The sequence below is a fragment of the Onthophagus taurus genome, chromosome 1 (assembly GCF_036711975.1).
Source record: "Onthophagus taurus isolate NC chromosome 1, IU_Otau_3.0, whole genome shotgun sequence".
NCBI lineage: Eukaryota > Metazoa > Arthropoda > Insecta > Coleoptera > Scarabaeidae > Onthophagus > Onthophagus taurus.
The window spans coordinates 37282909-37298026 of NC_091966.1; the positions used below are offsets into that span (position 1 = coordinate 37282909).

Consider the following 15118-nt stretch of genomic DNA (forward strand, 5'->3'; position numbering starts at 1 on the left):
GAATTGTTAGAAGAAGCTATGTACAAAATTTCATCCAAATATTTTCATAAATAATGTATGTTTTTTGTAATTTGCTGAGCTGTATGGTAAAGTAGCCTCTTAATGCAAACAACACCAAGATCTTACATTTTTTTTGTTCAGTCTAAGGTGTTGTAGTATGCGTTAAGCAGTTTTGAATGTATATGGCAGTAATTATAACTTACTTAACACTTATCTGTTAATTGTAACTTTATTTCTCCCTCTCAAGTTTATCAGAAGGCGTTTGGGGCTACAATTCCAGGGAAAAATTGATGATTTTTGCTGATTAATCCGAGGTAGTTGCGGCAGAATCTCTACAATTACAAAAACACAAAACTGTTAACGCAATTTAAAGAAAATTTCTAGTTATGAAGTGAGTTAGCTCAAATGTTCGTATTGGATGCACCCCACTCTGTCGTTTTGGTATTGACCCTCTTGATTTCGCGAAGTGTCTCTTCCAGCTGGTGGTATATTTTTCGTTCGAACTCTGCTTTTCGACAGTTCGCTCTAAAATAATAAAACAACTAAAAAGCTCATACAATATTTTTGTTCCTTTAATTTACAACATAAGTAATTCATACTAATAATTATGAGAGTTACCCCAAAATTCTTCACACTTTATTTACATTAATTACTAATTCATTCACTTACTGTATCTACATCCATATTTGGCTTCGAATGTCATTGAAATTATGTCTTTAAAATTTATATGAACTATAAAATTGTCTATTCGTCCAAACCGTCAATTTACATAAATTTATTATATTTATATAAGACATAATCTACTTTTAAACGACTCTTTATACAAATGGTTATTCTAAAAATACGTTTAAAATATTATTAATAACGTTGTCTTAAATCAAAATGTAGCGAAACGATTGCCAAACACGGTACAAGTACGACAATGATTTGGCTCGAGTATAAGCTTTCAATTACCTATATTATGAAGAACGCACTGCGACAGATGCAATTAGCAGTTGAACTTGTAAATAGGTTATAATTTTAGATGAAATTTAAGTGTGTATTTGATGTCTGAATATCCGTGCACAACACCTCGAGATTTAACGGTGTACTCAACAAACCGTGTGTTGCAAAAATAAACCCAAAATGAACTCGTAACCGTCCAGAATAGAGATTGCTACCGACGGCACACAATTTTTTTTCTCTAAATTACGCAAAAACGACAATATTGTACATTTTATTTTTATTGTTACACCTGTTTCGCTACCGTTTCGACCGCGCCAAAAAATTTGACCTTCGCCAAATGTATCGACACACTAATCGTCGTAGTTCATGTTAATCGTTTTACAAATCTTGCCAACAATTTTTAGTACTGAACAACTTTGCTCTTAATGTGGAATATTAATATAATCAATGAACTGATTGTAAGTTAAAATTTTAAACGTTAAACATTCAATTTCCGTGGTTGATGGAGGGTGGAATACAGTTTGGCGCCAAGATAGAAGTTTATTTCCGGCAATTGTTTGCAACTTCTTAATGAACTGGTGAAAGTTAGGTTATTCTTAATATCCCACGGGAAACGACGCCTCGAAAACCGTTTGGGGTTACCAAAACTTTGTTTCCCCCTTGAGGCAATGGTCTTGGCTGCTACTGCAAAACCCAAAACTTATAATACAGTCTTTCCCCCTTTTTTCTTATAACTACCCTTGTTTTCTTTGATACGTTAAAGATTTTTTTATTATTAGATTAATTTAGTTAATAATTCTTAAATTGGGTTAGATTATGGTATAAATTGTAACAAATGTTTTTAAGATTCAACTTTTTGACGTCACAATTTTAATATTAGTTCAATTACAATTTCAACAACATAGTCAGGTGATAAGCAAATAATTTCAAGATGCCCTCATTAACGAATTAAGCTAATTAAACAAATTAAACCGAGAAAATTATTATCTATGTAAAAATCAAATACAATTAAGCATTGTTTGATAAAAAAGATGGAGACATAAGTTTTCATCACGATTTTGCTGGATTTTAACAAAGATAAACTGTTTGTAGATAACGTTATCTCGACTATTTAATTTATTACATTTACTAATCCAAAATGATGTTCTAAATTTTTTTGGAACCGTTTACCAGTAGCAATTCAAAGGGACTCTGACAGACGAAAATATCATACCGAGAGTTCAAGCGTACGGTTGAAGCAAACTTGTTTTAGACGTTGGTCTTTATTCGAGTTGACTGCCAAAATATAACGAGACTGTCAGTAAACACACATTCTCCACGCCGTGCGCTAGTTAAAAAGAAGTCTTAGATAAATAAATAATGGCAAAAACAATGCAAAGGAGGCGGGTAAGTTTTAATAAAATCCAATTCTTTTCAAAATGAATCTCCTAAAAATAGATCTTGCGTTGTACTCATTTTTAGAGCTCCATTAAGAGAGAATTTAACGAAAAAGAACTTCAAGGTAATAAAATTTAAAAAAAAATCTTTTTAATTCAACTTATTTAAATTTTAGATTTGCGAACTGCTTTTGTAATGTTAGATAGTAACAGCGACGGAAAAGTTACAACTGACGACCTCCAGGAAATGTTAAAGCGCCTCGGGATTGAAGTAAGATCAGAAACAGTAGAGGAATTGGTACAAATAGCCAGCCATTCGGGTAAAGATATAGATGAAAACGATTTTCTTGAATTCGTAAAAAAAGTGCAAGAACTGTTACCGGAGAGGGCGGCCGAAGACGCTCAGCAAGATCTTTTGGCTGCGTTTCAGGTTTTCGACCTGGACAACAACGGTTATATAACCAGAGACGAATTGAAAATTGCAATGGAAAAAATTGGTGAACCCGTAACTGAAGAACAAATTACTCAACTCATTACGATGGCCGATGTTGATTTAGACGGCAAAATTAATTACGAAGGTAATTTAATTTAAAACACCAACGAAAAATAATCATTTATATACATTAACCAAATTTTTCAGAGTTTTCAAGACTATTAATTTAAATAAGAACGATTTTAGATGTATCGAATGGAAACCGTCCTATATTATAACTAAACACTTAATATGAACCAAATTTTAACTATATTTAGTTGATATTGTTAAACTGCTAGTTCCTTAGACTGAAAGCTTTATAAATTGTATTTTACAATATAAGATACGATTAAAATATAACTGTATTAATAAGATTTAATATAAACAATTAATTAATTAAAGATTTAAATTAAATCGCCCGCTTTATTTAAATTAGAAATGCGCCATCTATTATAAAGATATCTAATTACAAAATTTACAATAGATGGCACCCCAAATAATTGTTATTTAATCTTTTATTGTGAATTATAATTATAGAAATAATTCTAAAGTAATCTATTCATTATTATGAATCATTTTCTTTCAAAATGATAAATGAAATAAAATTAATTCTATTCAAAAAAAAAAAATGTTTGACATTTCTGACGTTTAACATAACCTCAATTACAAAATTAGGTATTTAACCAAGGTTTATAGAACATAAGGTTACCTCATTCCCTATGCCTCTGTAGTATCGATTATTACCCCGCAAATTGACGTCACTGGTTCGATACAGTCAGAATAAAAGATAGCCTATACATGTGCCTATACGTGACAACACGATGCGAGGTTTAAATATTTTATATAGACTGTACCACAGTATAGGTGGTGTTGTGTTGTTCATAGAACCAGCTACGTCACTGACCCACCTTGCCTCTCAGAGGAGGAGAATCGGTATTGGGTAACCTTATGTTCTATAGACCTTGGTATTTAACTATATTTAGTTGATATTGTTAAATTGCTAGTTTCTTAGACTGAAAGCTTTATAAATTGTATTTTACAATATAATATATCGATTAAAATATAACTGTATTAATAAGATTTAATATAAACAATTAATTAATTATAAATTTAAATTAAAAATGCGCCATCTATTATAAAGATATCTAATTACAAAATTTGCAATAGATGGCAGCTCAAATAATTATTATTTTATCTTTTATTGTGAATTATAATTATAAAAAATAATTCTAAATTAATGTATTCATTATTATTATTCATTTTTTTGGAAAATGATAAATGAAATAAAATTAATTCTATTTAGAAAAAAAAAATATTTGACATATCTGACGTTTAACATAACCTCAATTACAAAATTAGGAATTTAACTATATTTAGTTAATATTGTTAAATTGCTAGTTCTTTAGACTGAAAGCTTTATATACAGTATTTTACAATATAATATATCGATTAAAATATAACTGTATTAATAAAATTTAATATAAACAATTAATTAATTATAAATTTAAATTAAATCACTCACTTTATTGAAATTACAAATGCGCCATCTATTATAAAGATATCTAATTACAAAATTTGCAATAGATGGCAGCTCAAATAATTGTTATTTTATTTTTTATTGTGAATGATAATTATGAAAAAAAAACTAAATTAATCTATTCATTATTATTAATCATTTTCTTGCAAAATGATAAATGAAATAAAATTAATTCCATTTAGAAAAAAAAATTTCACATATCTGACGTTTAACATAACCTCAATTATAAAATTAGGGATTTAACTACATTTAGTTGATATTGTTAAATTGCTAGTTCCTTAGACTAAAAGCTTTATAAATTGTATTTTACAATATTAGATAAAGTTTAAAATATAACTGTATTAATAAGATTTAATATAAACAATTAATTAATTATACATTTAAATTAAATCACCCACTTTATTGAAATTACAAATGCGCCATCTATTATAAAGATATCTAATTACAAAATTTGCAATAGATCGCAGTCCAAATAATTGTTATTTTATCTTTTATTGTGAATAATAATTATGAAAAAAAATCTAAATTAATCTATTCATTAAAATTAATCATTTTCTTGCAAAATGATAAATGAAATAAAATTAGTTCCATTTAGAAAAAAAAAATATTTGTCATTTCTGACGTTTAACATAACCTCAATTACAAATTACGGATTTAAAGGATAAAAGATAATAAGTGATGATTCAGGTCTTATCAGTATCTGATTAAGTAAACTCAAAATACTCATTATACTATTCTAAATCACCAGTACAAATCCGTTTTAAAATTAACCCAACACAAACGAACTAAGTGATGGAAACCACAACTTTAGATGAATTTAAATCGACTCCGTACACATCACGAGATTTTTATATCGGTTTGGGTTTAGCTATTTCCTCGACGATTTTTATAGGAACAAGTTTTATTGTGAAAAAGTTAGCTTTGTTGCGGCTAGCTAAAAATGGTATCCTCCGAGCTGGATCTGGAGGATTTGGTTATTTAAAAGAATGGTTGTGGTGGATGGGGTTTCTTATGAGTAAGTTAATTATCGTTTAATAACAATAATAATTTATTTTTATTATTAATTTTTTTAGTGGGAGTTGGAGAATTAGCTAATTTTGCTGCTTACGCTTTCGCACCGGCTTCTTTAGTAACTCCATTGGGGGCTTTAAGTGTTTTGGTATCTGCAATATTAGCTTCGAAATATCTCAATGAAAAATTAAACTTTCTTGGAAAAGTAAGTACTAGTATCTAGATTCTAGATATTTTAGATGAAGACACATTTTAATGATGAATTATTTTTAGGTTGGATGTCTTTTATGTATCTTAGGATCAACAGTTGTTGTTTTACACTCACCAAAAGAAGAGGAAGTAGAATCTCTTGATATTTTATTGAATAAGTTGCAAGAACCTTTATTTATAATATATGTAAATGTTGTGATAGTTGCCTCTTTAGCGATTAGTTTTTATTTTGGGCCAAAATATGGCCATAAATACATTGTAATTTATATAATTTTATGTTCTGCTGTTGGTAGCTTAACTGTGATGTCTTGTAAAGGTTTAGGATTAGCCTTAAAAGATACCATTTCTGGAAAAAGCAATGATTTTAATAATTGGCTAACCTACGCCTTTTTTATTATGGTTTGTCTTTGCATTTCAATTCAAATGAATTATTTAAACAAAGCTTTAGATCTGTTTAACACAAGTATTGTGACCCCCGTTTATTACGTCTTTTTTACCACTTTAGTTATAATCGCTTCAGCTATTTTATTTAAAGAATGGGTTAAGTTGAGTTTCAAAGATGTTTTGGGAAACGTTTGCGGATTCTTTACCATTGTGATTGCTATATTTTTATTGCACGCTTTTAAAGATATTGATATAACTTTATCAGATGTAAAAGGCTCATTAAGACCAAAATCAAATTATTTATCAAGAAATAGTAAACATTATAATTATGAGAGTTTACTGTCTCGTAGTGTTTAAATTAATTAAGTAATTAATTTGTAATATTTATTTTATTTGTATAAAATATTAATTAGAATAAATTTATTTTTTTTAATAAATCACTTTTTGTTAGTGGCGCCATCTATACGACAGAAGCGTAATATATGTTTTTGGTTTTATCCAATGAAAATCGAGTATTTTAAAAATCACGTGATATAACCGTTAACGTCAAGTTTCAAGCGTTGTGATAGCTTCAGATAGCTTCTTAAAAGGTTAACCGAAAATGGAAGATCCTTCAAGATTTCAACAATGGTTCAAGCCAAAATTCCGTGTTAGTATAAATAAAAAGCAACGAAAGGAGATGAATGAAAATAGACGAAATAAAAGAAATGACTTGTTCATGGAAAAGAGGGGTATCCGAGATCTTAGTACTTCTCCAGAGGTAATAGAGGAAAAGGTGGTAAAAAATCCGCGATTATTGGCTTTAAAAGCATGGAAGGAAAAAAGAAACAAAGAAAAATTAGAAAAACAAGCGAATAAAAAGCCAATATTTAAAGTCCAACATATTTCCATCGATATTGGTGCACCTAATTTGGAATTTATCAACAAAACGATTAAAGGAAAACGGTTTGATATTAAATCTAAAAAAACCAAAAAAGATTCGGTAACTGTGATGGGGTTCAAAGTCAGCGATATAAAACAAGGAAATGATGGAATCACATCTAGATTACGAAGTAAAACTAAACCATCTAGTGTTCAAAATAATTTAAAAAGTACAAATACTCAAAAAGCAACCATTTCAAATGTAGAAACTAAACGAAAAACTAAAAATGTACCTGAAAAGAAGCCAAATCATGTAACAAATAATAAGAAAAAACCTTTAATGGAGAATAATAAAGATTGGTAAGTATGAAACATGGGGAGTTAATATATATATTCTTTTATTGTACAAAATTCACAAATCATAATTATACACAATATTTTGTTTAGGAAATTTAGTTAAGTTTAGAATTATTTTTCAAATATTTGCAGTTATGTTATTTGTTATTATTCAAAGCATCAAATTTCATGTTTTTTAGATCCACTAAACAAAAAGAAATTTTTTATGAAACTCCTTAATAACCCTTTTAATTTATTTATTTATTTATCATTGAAATCTCTACAAAATAAGTCCCAAATACAGACATTTTATACAAATTTAAATGAAAAGATAAAGATGGTAAGTTAATATCAATAAAGAAAACTGCATTAAAAGGAAATACAGTAACAATATAAAAAAAGTTGCTTTTATCATATTGATTATTAAATTTAATACAAGATACAATTTACTGCCATTAGATGCACATATAACATAGAAAGAGATCTTAAATTTAAATTTTATAGAGTTTATTAAAATATTACAATTAAAAATCATATCTTTTTTTAAGCTACAAACTTTATTATTGATTTAATCTGATACATAGTATGTATAATAGTATATTAAAAAACTAGTTTCCTAAGACACGCTTGAAATGCAGAAATTCAAGTTGAAAAACGAGTGGTGAAACCACCAGTTTTTTAATGAATTGTAATTCGCGTTTTTATCCTTTTTCTTCAACAAAAATAAAATAAATTTTGACAATGTAGGGAAATAGGTATGTAGCAGTTGGTAACACTTAAAAATAGAAATTTGAATTGACAATTGGACCGCGTTATGCATCACTTGACTAAGCGACAAATGAACAATGTTGAGAAAACCGGGATTTTCGTTTTTATCTTTCTAAAAATATAAGATTTCTCAGAATAGACAGGCTCAAACTATTGAAAATTGTTTAGTACCTGTCCATTTTTATCACAGAACACTGATGACAGCCATCACAAGCACAGAATCCGCTTGGTCAGTCGTTTTACGATTATACAGAGTGTTTCTGTAAGTCGTGGCATAAATTTAATCACAAATACTAGAGTCAAAATGATGCTTCGTGTAAAAATGTTTGAAGCAAATTATCTAGTTTGATATTGTACTTTTTAACTGGTTTCTATTTTATATAGAATTTAAGTCTAACCAGTTTTGGTCCTTAGCCATCTTCAGAGACTCTACAAATAGATTAACATCCCTCATCCTTCCCATTTTACAAACAAGTTTCTTAATATTTCTTTTTGTTTTGTTAAAAAAAATCACATATCAACGTCAAAATCAGATTATTAGTTACTAATTTACAAAATTGAAGTTTAAAAAGTTGTAAAATGAAATTAAGGACGAAGTATTACAAGTTTAGAGGTTACAATTTAAGAACGCTCTTTTTTAACAAAAGAAATATTAAGAATCTTGGGAAAAATTCAAGAATCATCTTATTATATAGTGTGTCCCAGGATAGATGTTACAAGGGGTATAATGACTTAAAAATGTTTGCAATTTATTTTAAGGCTAAGGAATTAAGCCCTGCTTCGTGTGAAGAGAGTTTTAAGAATATTTTCATATTTTGAAAACAATGGCGGCCTTGACAATGAATCGAAAACTATTTTTAGTTTAGGTAAAGTAATCTTTTTGTTCAAAATGAGAAATTATGGTCCTATACAAAATTTCAGAAGGATCTATCTACTTTGGTTGAATCATCACATTTTAGTTTAAATAACATAAATATTGTATAGTAATTGAATTGTGAACTAAAACTGAGGGATAATACAATTTATTTGTCGATATTTGCGACTTTGATTCATTGTTTTTTTTTCTTCACTCTGAATAGTTCTGAATAGCAACTCAAAATAATTCTCGCTTCACTATTAAGGCCGAGTTGATTTTCAAAATATGAAAATATACTTAAAATTCTCTCCACACCAAGCAGGGCTTAATTCCTCAGTCCTAAAATAAAATTCAAAAATGTTTAAGTCATTATACCTCTTGTAACATCTATCCTGGGACACACTGTACATTAAAAATCGACGATTTTTTTTAATCAATGTGAAATGACCCAAAAAACACGTTAAAAATAAAAAGAAAGTGTGGAAAAGTGACTAACATTGGGTTAACTTCAGTTATAAAACATCTATTATATGATAACTAACTTCAGGTTTAAAATGACAACCTCAATTTTGTCATATTTGTAATCTTCATTAAAAATTCTTTAAAATGAGTACAAATATGACATATTTATCTTCAATATTAATGAAGTTATGGTCAACTTCCGGTTAAGAATGTCAACGTCAATTTTGATATATTTGTAATCGTCGTGATACATGATACGTTTAATTCCAATATTACTCAAGATGCAATATCATTTTGACATTTTAAGACACACACACCAACTCAGGGCATAGTAAGCCTTGGTCTGCTCCTCATCTCTTCAATAAGTTTGCCCGTTTGGTGGCTTGTCGTGTTCAGATATTGATAGTTGCAGACCTGGGTGAGAAGTTGACCATTACATTCGATGCGGATATTATCCACCTGTTCCTCGTCACCACCATAACTTGACTCTTCTTCACCATGTTCAAAATCATACGCTCTCCTTTACAGTTTCTGATCGCTCGAGTATAGCCTGTTGCAGTTTCCTCTCCGAGTCTGTAATGAGGACTACATCATCTGCATATATCAGAGCCTAGCACCTGATTGGTCTGAGGTTCAACATACCAACCACCGAAGTTTCTGTTCTTTTCTTGCATGTATTCACCAGTTCATCCATAAAAGTTACAAATAACAATGGGAATAAACTGTTCCCCTATTTAACAGCTTTTTTCTAATGCTTTCCAGACCTCATGCCTTGGCACCTCATCAAAAAAGGATTTAACTTATCAGTTATACAACGCAGGTAGAAAATGATATCTTGTTTTTGCGGTCCACCAGGATTCTGGAGTACAGCTTTGAAATGACATTAATGAGGCATATTGTTTGGAAGACTTCTTTAATTTATTCGGCCAATTCACCATTTCTGGTACTATTTTGTCCTCCTCAGCTGCCTTTCCACTCTTCATTTTCCTGACGTGCGTCTTGCACCTCCTCGAGAGTTACTGGCTACTCTTCTTCATCGCTGACTCTTATTCACAATCTCTGTTCTACAGTCTTGGAGTCGACCTCCAGCTTACATCTTATCGTTTCTTTTAATATTATTGTTCATGGATTTGGTCTTCTATGTTTTGATAAGCATGTTTTATTCTTTTGATTAGTGTTAAAGGAATAAGTAACCTTTGGAGGTTGTCCTCAGCATCTGCAATAAGGACAGCATCGTCAGTGTAGCAGACGGCATGGAAAAATGTAATACATCTCAAGAGATATAAAATCAGTGGTCAGTATTCCAAATGAATATGACGTATTCTATTCTGATTGATCTACCAGAATCATTTGTTCGTTATTTGACAGACTCATATGAAGTCAAATGTCTTTATTATGTCTTTCTATAATATAAATGCAACAGATTATGGTGATTTTCGTGTCTCTGTCTTGAACTTGAAGGTTAGTGTTAATGATACTGAATCTCTGAGTAATATCAGATTATTAATACATTTTAAGCGCATCCATATTTGACATGGAAATGTATTTGAAAACATAGTGTTGGTGAGATTTGAAAGCTCATCAAGACTTTTGAAGAAGATGGAATTATGGGATTTGAGATATTACATTGGGGAGAGGCTTAGATTACATCCGTTAAGATAAACAACAATAACTACATCTTAAGATTTCTTTCGTTAAATGCAATTAGTGCAAAATTCTCTCCCACGTTATAAATAATATGCATCGAGGTAGTTACTGGCATGATCTTTGTTGTTTGTTCATTTATTTTGTAAGCCATAGCTATTGGCTGAGCTCATCAGTGCTGTATAAATTTTGTATCATCTGCGGCAGAATTCTGGCACCAACCTCAATGTCGCCTACGCAGGCGAATCGTTGTGTATGTTTATTTATTATCGTTTTTCTAGCATCTATCCATTGTGGCGATGTTCCATGACCAGATTTAAACCTCCGCGATTTCAGGCTTCACTTGGAGCATAAAATTTCCAATCTTTTCATATAACTAACTAAGGTGATGTTTTTGCCACACTCTTTACATTAATGGTCTTTCTGAAGTAATTAAAGCTTTAGCATTGATATCAAAATCAGAGCAACAAATGTCAATAACATAACTGATACAAAACAAATTTAGCACTAAATGTCTTGTACTGAACCTTATTTATTTTCGTTGATTCTTCAGTGTTGTAATGAACAGTGCCCAGATCTCTTCATTTTACGATTTTATAAATAATACCTTTCTGACATTTAATCATTTATAATTATTTTCATTTTAGCTCACCTGTTAAGCAGTTTCCTGAACAATCCAATAATTACTACACCTCACCAGTACAACAAAAACTTGCAGCTGCTTATGTTAGCCCGTTTGTTACAATAACAAGAGGAAAATCAAGCGCAAGAAAAGAATACAAAATGAGAAGATCCCAAGGTGGTTTATTTGATGTTTCAGATCAATTGGCTAAAGCAACTGGGAATCAAGCAGGAGCGGCACATTTCCATCAACTCTTAAATGCTGAACTTGAAAGAATTGAGAAAATGTGTGATGATTGGATAAAATATAAGGTACGTTCTTTATTGATTAAATTAGTCAAAATTAATTTAAAATGTAAATTAGGATGACACAGACCCACCGGAAGAAGCTTGTGATATGATCAACACAGCAATAGGACAATCAAAGTTATTAATAAACAAGAAATTTCAAAGATTTCGTGGATTAATTATAGATTGTGAGATGAATAACTCGGTAAAACCGGTAACTTGTACGGATTTACACGGTTATTGGGAAGTGATTTGTCTAGAAATTGATGATGTTAACAAAAGATTCGAATACTTAAACAAATTATGCAATAACAATTGGGAGGAAATTTTGCCCATTGTAAACAAACCGCAACCGAAAAGGAAGGTTATTAAAAAAGCGTCGAAACCATCAGTACAAACTCAATCCTCTTTAAGAGATTTAATTAAAGAAAAACGTTTAAAATTTAAAGAAAACGCTGAAAAGAATGAAAATATTCCCCCAGTAAGAGTTACTAGGTCAAGTTTATCAGTGTCTTTTAAGAATAATGATATTAGAGAGAGTGTGAGTTCTCCGGATTTAACTATGGTTGAAAATGCATTTAGTAAAAAACGAAGAGTAACAATTTCGGTAATAATTTGTATATTTTATTGTTATTTATATTAATGTTATTTTGTGTAGGCTGATTCAACACCAGCTAAGGGTATTCTAAAAACACCACATGCAAAATCTTCAAAGAAAAAGCTAGTTTTGTTTAGATCAAACGCTATTGATATAGAATCTCCACCCATAGCAATTTCAAAACCAAGGAGAAGTTCAAAAAGAAGTTAGTATATCTTGGTGTTAAGGGTTATATATATTTAATTTTTTTTTGTTTTTAGTTAGCAAAATGTTGCAGGATCGAAGTGAATAGTAATATTCCAATTTTAAATGTAATAGAATTTTTTTGGTGTACAATATTTTAGTTGATTGTTTATTGAGGTTCTATTATATAAATTGTTACGACGTAATATATCTTTGAGATGTGATATAGAACCTCAATTTACTTAGTACATATAATGTTTAAGGTTTTATTTTTATAATGAATGAGTTATTGAATTAAATAAAAGAGCTAATTATTGAATAATATTGAATTTTGAATAATATCACAGAAGTCCTCCTATGATATTGATAATGTAAGCTGATCTGAAATATTTGAAAATGTTACAGTGGACTTTTTATATTATCATCTTCATTCTGCCATTGATTAATTCGTCCTGCGCATAAGATCGCCTCTCAAAGGCTAACTGCTGGTTCTCTCAACACATAGTTAATATGTTACGTGCTAAGAAGCATGTGCATAGGAAATGGAAACGCTACAGACCTCGTCTGGACTACCTTACGTGTTCTTTGCTGAGACGTCGTGCAAAACATCTTATTGCACGTGGGCATAAAAATTATACACAGTATATACTCAGACAGTATATTCTGAGGGGGTCCAATATTCAAACGCTGCCTTTGTTGGAAATTTGGAATTGCCAGAAGTTGAATACAATAGCAAAGGTGAACACAAAGAAAACTCACAATCCTGCTACGATTCAAAAGAATACAATGACGGAAAGAAAGACGAAGCTATAGAATATGAGATGAGGTAGAATATGACGTAAACGAAGATCTTGGTAAAGAAGACAAGCAAAGATTAAAAGAACTAACCAAGAGACCAATTTTGACAATATATGATCCAGCAGTAGATTTTGAAATCCATACCGATGCCTACAAGATGGGAATACCTGGAATACTACGTCGAAAGACAGAAAATAAACCAAAAAGTTTGTTGAAACCAATTTTATAGTCGACTGAAACCTATTTCAGTCGACAAACAACGGATTTGGAGAGTCTATGAACTGGAAATTGTAGCCGTTACAGAGACTTTAGAAAGATTTCGAACGTACGTACTTTGTCGCGAATTCAAAGTAGTAAGCAATGGTAATTCTTTAAAGACCTTCATGGAAAGAAAGACTTGATGTCGAGAATAACACGATGGGTGTTGAAACTCCAAGAATACGACTTTAAATGCATTGAGTAGGAGTCCAAATGAAGAATCAGACGATGCTAAGATAGCAAGCTTGAACGTATTAACAGTATAAATTGATGTACTAAATGATGACCAGAAAGTGAAAGCTATGTTGGAGAAGGATCTAAATGACAAGGAAAGACAGATTCATCATGACTACGAAATCTAAATGAATGGGTTGTACCGAAAATGATTATTAGGGATTACACAAAATATATTATTATTCGAGCTGTGAGAAATACGAAGAGATAAAAATTATGAAGGAAATTACTGGAATCTTTGGTAGTCCAACAAAACTTATAACAGGTAGAGGAACTGCTTATACGTCGTGCGATTTTGAGAATTTCTGCAAAGAAAATGATATCCAACATATTAATGCATCCGCAACCACGAGAGCCAACAGACAAGTAGAAAGATGCATCATGAAAGAAATCCAGTTCGCTTTAAACAACATAAGGAACAGAACTACTCAGAAGACACCGACGAACACAGAAAGAGAGAAGTGACAAGAAGTACCAAAAAGCTCGAAAATACCAAGCGGGAGATCTAGTATTGATTAGACGAAAAATGGCGGCTACGGAGCAACTTAAATAGATGAAGCCATCTTATAAAGGTTCTGTATCTAGGAAACACCGTTCTGGGAAATGATAGATATCATTTAGCGAAGCCGAATGTAACAACACCTATTGAATATTTTGAAGTCATAAGAACAGTACCGATCGATAAAAGAAGAAAAAGTTGAGAACCAAGAACGGAAAAGACGTAGTGTGGATGTGCGTGTGTTAGCAGTGGAATAAAGTTGTTGTTAAAATGTATTTATAAAAATAAGACAAACGAAAAACAAATAATAAAAGGACAAACGTTAAAGCCCCTTTTATTTAATGCAAGTATATAGCATTTTTATGTTTTAGTAATAATTTTTATTACTGGTAAGAATTAGTAATTAGTAGTGTTGGAACGGATATCCGGCAACTGTCCGGTATCCGGTCTTTTTTAAAATTCGGCCGAATACCTTGCCGTTTTTGAGAAATAAATTTTTGAAATGATCGAAAATTTTTTCAAATTTTGCAATTTTGCCGATTAAGTTTTAAAAATTCGTATAAAATCCATTTCTTGGAATATGAGTATGAAAATTTCCCAAAGTATTAATAAAAGTGTCATCTTTCCAATGAACCAACCCGTTTTGAAAAGTAATTTAGTTTTTGAGAAAACAATATTTGAAGTTTTCATAAAATTTTCGATGTTGCAATTTTCATCGATAACCTTCAAAATTCGTTATAAAATGCATTTCTTGAAGGATCCTTGTGGAAATATCAC

At 30.4% G+C, this 15118-nt stretch overlaps 3 protein-coding genes and 1 long non-coding RNA gene across 4 annotated transcripts; 3 read left to right on the forward strand and 1 right to left on the reverse strand.

Annotated features, from left to right (window-relative positions):
• Positions 1 to 105: 105 nt before the first annotated feature.
• Positions 106 to 1676, reverse strand: LOC139432595 (uncharacterized). Its single transcript, XR_011642339.1, has 3 exons — positions 955 to 1676; positions 670 to 835; positions 106 to 525 (listed from the first exon to the last, which is right to left on the reverse strand). It is a non-coding gene; the product is annotated as an uncharacterized lncRNA (long non-coding RNA).
• A 407-nt stretch (positions 1677 to 2083) lies between these two features.
• LOC111421604 (Ecdysone-induced protein 63F 1) lies at positions 2084 to 3207 on the forward strand. Its single transcript, XM_023054774.2, has 4 exons — positions 2084 to 2331; positions 2407 to 2446; positions 2498 to 2899; positions 2962 to 3207. The coding sequence occupies exons 1-4, from the start codon at positions 2305 to 2307 to the stop codon at positions 2982 to 2984; spliced, it is 492 nt and encodes a 163-aa protein (XP_022910542.1). The 5' UTR covers positions 2084 to 2304; the 3' UTR covers positions 2985 to 3207.
• A 1729-nt stretch (positions 3208 to 4936) lies between these two features.
• LOC111421594 (magnesium transporter spict) lies at positions 4937 to 6372 on the forward strand. The gene is made up of 3 exons (XM_023054763.2): positions 4937 to 5345; positions 5404 to 5546; positions 5615 to 6372. The coding sequence occupies exons 1-3, from the start codon at positions 5123 to 5125 to the stop codon at positions 6290 to 6292; spliced, it is 1044 nt and encodes a 347-aa protein (XP_022910531.1). The 5' UTR covers positions 4937 to 5122; the 3' UTR covers positions 6293 to 6372.
• Positions 6373 to 6480: 108 nt separating this feature from the next.
• Positions 6481 to 12874, forward strand: LOC111421583 (guanylate kinase-associated family member mars). The gene is made up of 5 exons (XM_023054757.2): positions 6481 to 7156; positions 11510 to 11795; positions 11848 to 12378; positions 12430 to 12574; positions 12630 to 12874. Exons 1-5 carry the CDS (start codon positions 6537 to 6539, stop codon positions 12659 to 12661), a joined length of 1614 nt encoding a protein of 537 aa, XP_022910525.2. The 5' UTR covers positions 6481 to 6536; the 3' UTR covers positions 12662 to 12874.
• Positions 12875 to 15118: the final 2244 nt, after the last annotated feature.

Bases quoted from the DNA above. Each gene is read 5' to 3' on its own strand.
- LOC111421583 (XM_023054757.2), top strand. From the start codon at position 6,537: ATGGAAGATCCTTCAAGATTTCAACAATGGTTCAAGCCAAAATTCCGT. The intron at 7,157-11,509 runs GTAAGTATGAAA...TTTTCATTTTAG, and splicing joins ATGGAGAATAATAAAGATTG to CTCACCTGTTAAGCAGTTTC. The intron at 12,379-12,429 runs GTAATAATTTGT...TATTTTGTGTAG, and splicing joins AACGAAGAGTAACAATTTCG to GCTGATTCAACACCAGCTAA.
- LOC111421604 (XM_023054774.2), top strand. From the start codon at position 2,305: ATGGCAAAAACAATGCAAAGGAGGCGG. The intron at 2,332-2,406 runs GTAAGTTTTAAT...ACTCATTTTTAG, and splicing joins AAACAATGCAAAGGAGGCGG to AGCTCCATTAAGAGAGAATT. The intron at 2,900-2,961 runs GTAATTTAATTT...CAAATTTTTCAG, and splicing joins CGGCAAAATTAATTACGAAG to AGTTTTCAAGACTATTAATT.
- LOC111421594 (XM_023054763.2), top strand. From the start codon at position 5,123: ATGGAAACCACAACTTTAGATGAATTTAAATCGACTCCGTACACATCA. The intron at 5,346-5,403 runs GTAAGTTAATTA...TAATTTTTTTAG, and splicing joins GTGGATGGGGTTTCTTATGA to TGGGAGTTGGAGAATTAGCT. The intron at 5,547-5,614 runs GTAAGTACTAGT...AATTATTTTTAG, and splicing joins AATTAAACTTTCTTGGAAAA to GTTGGATGTCTTTTATGTAT.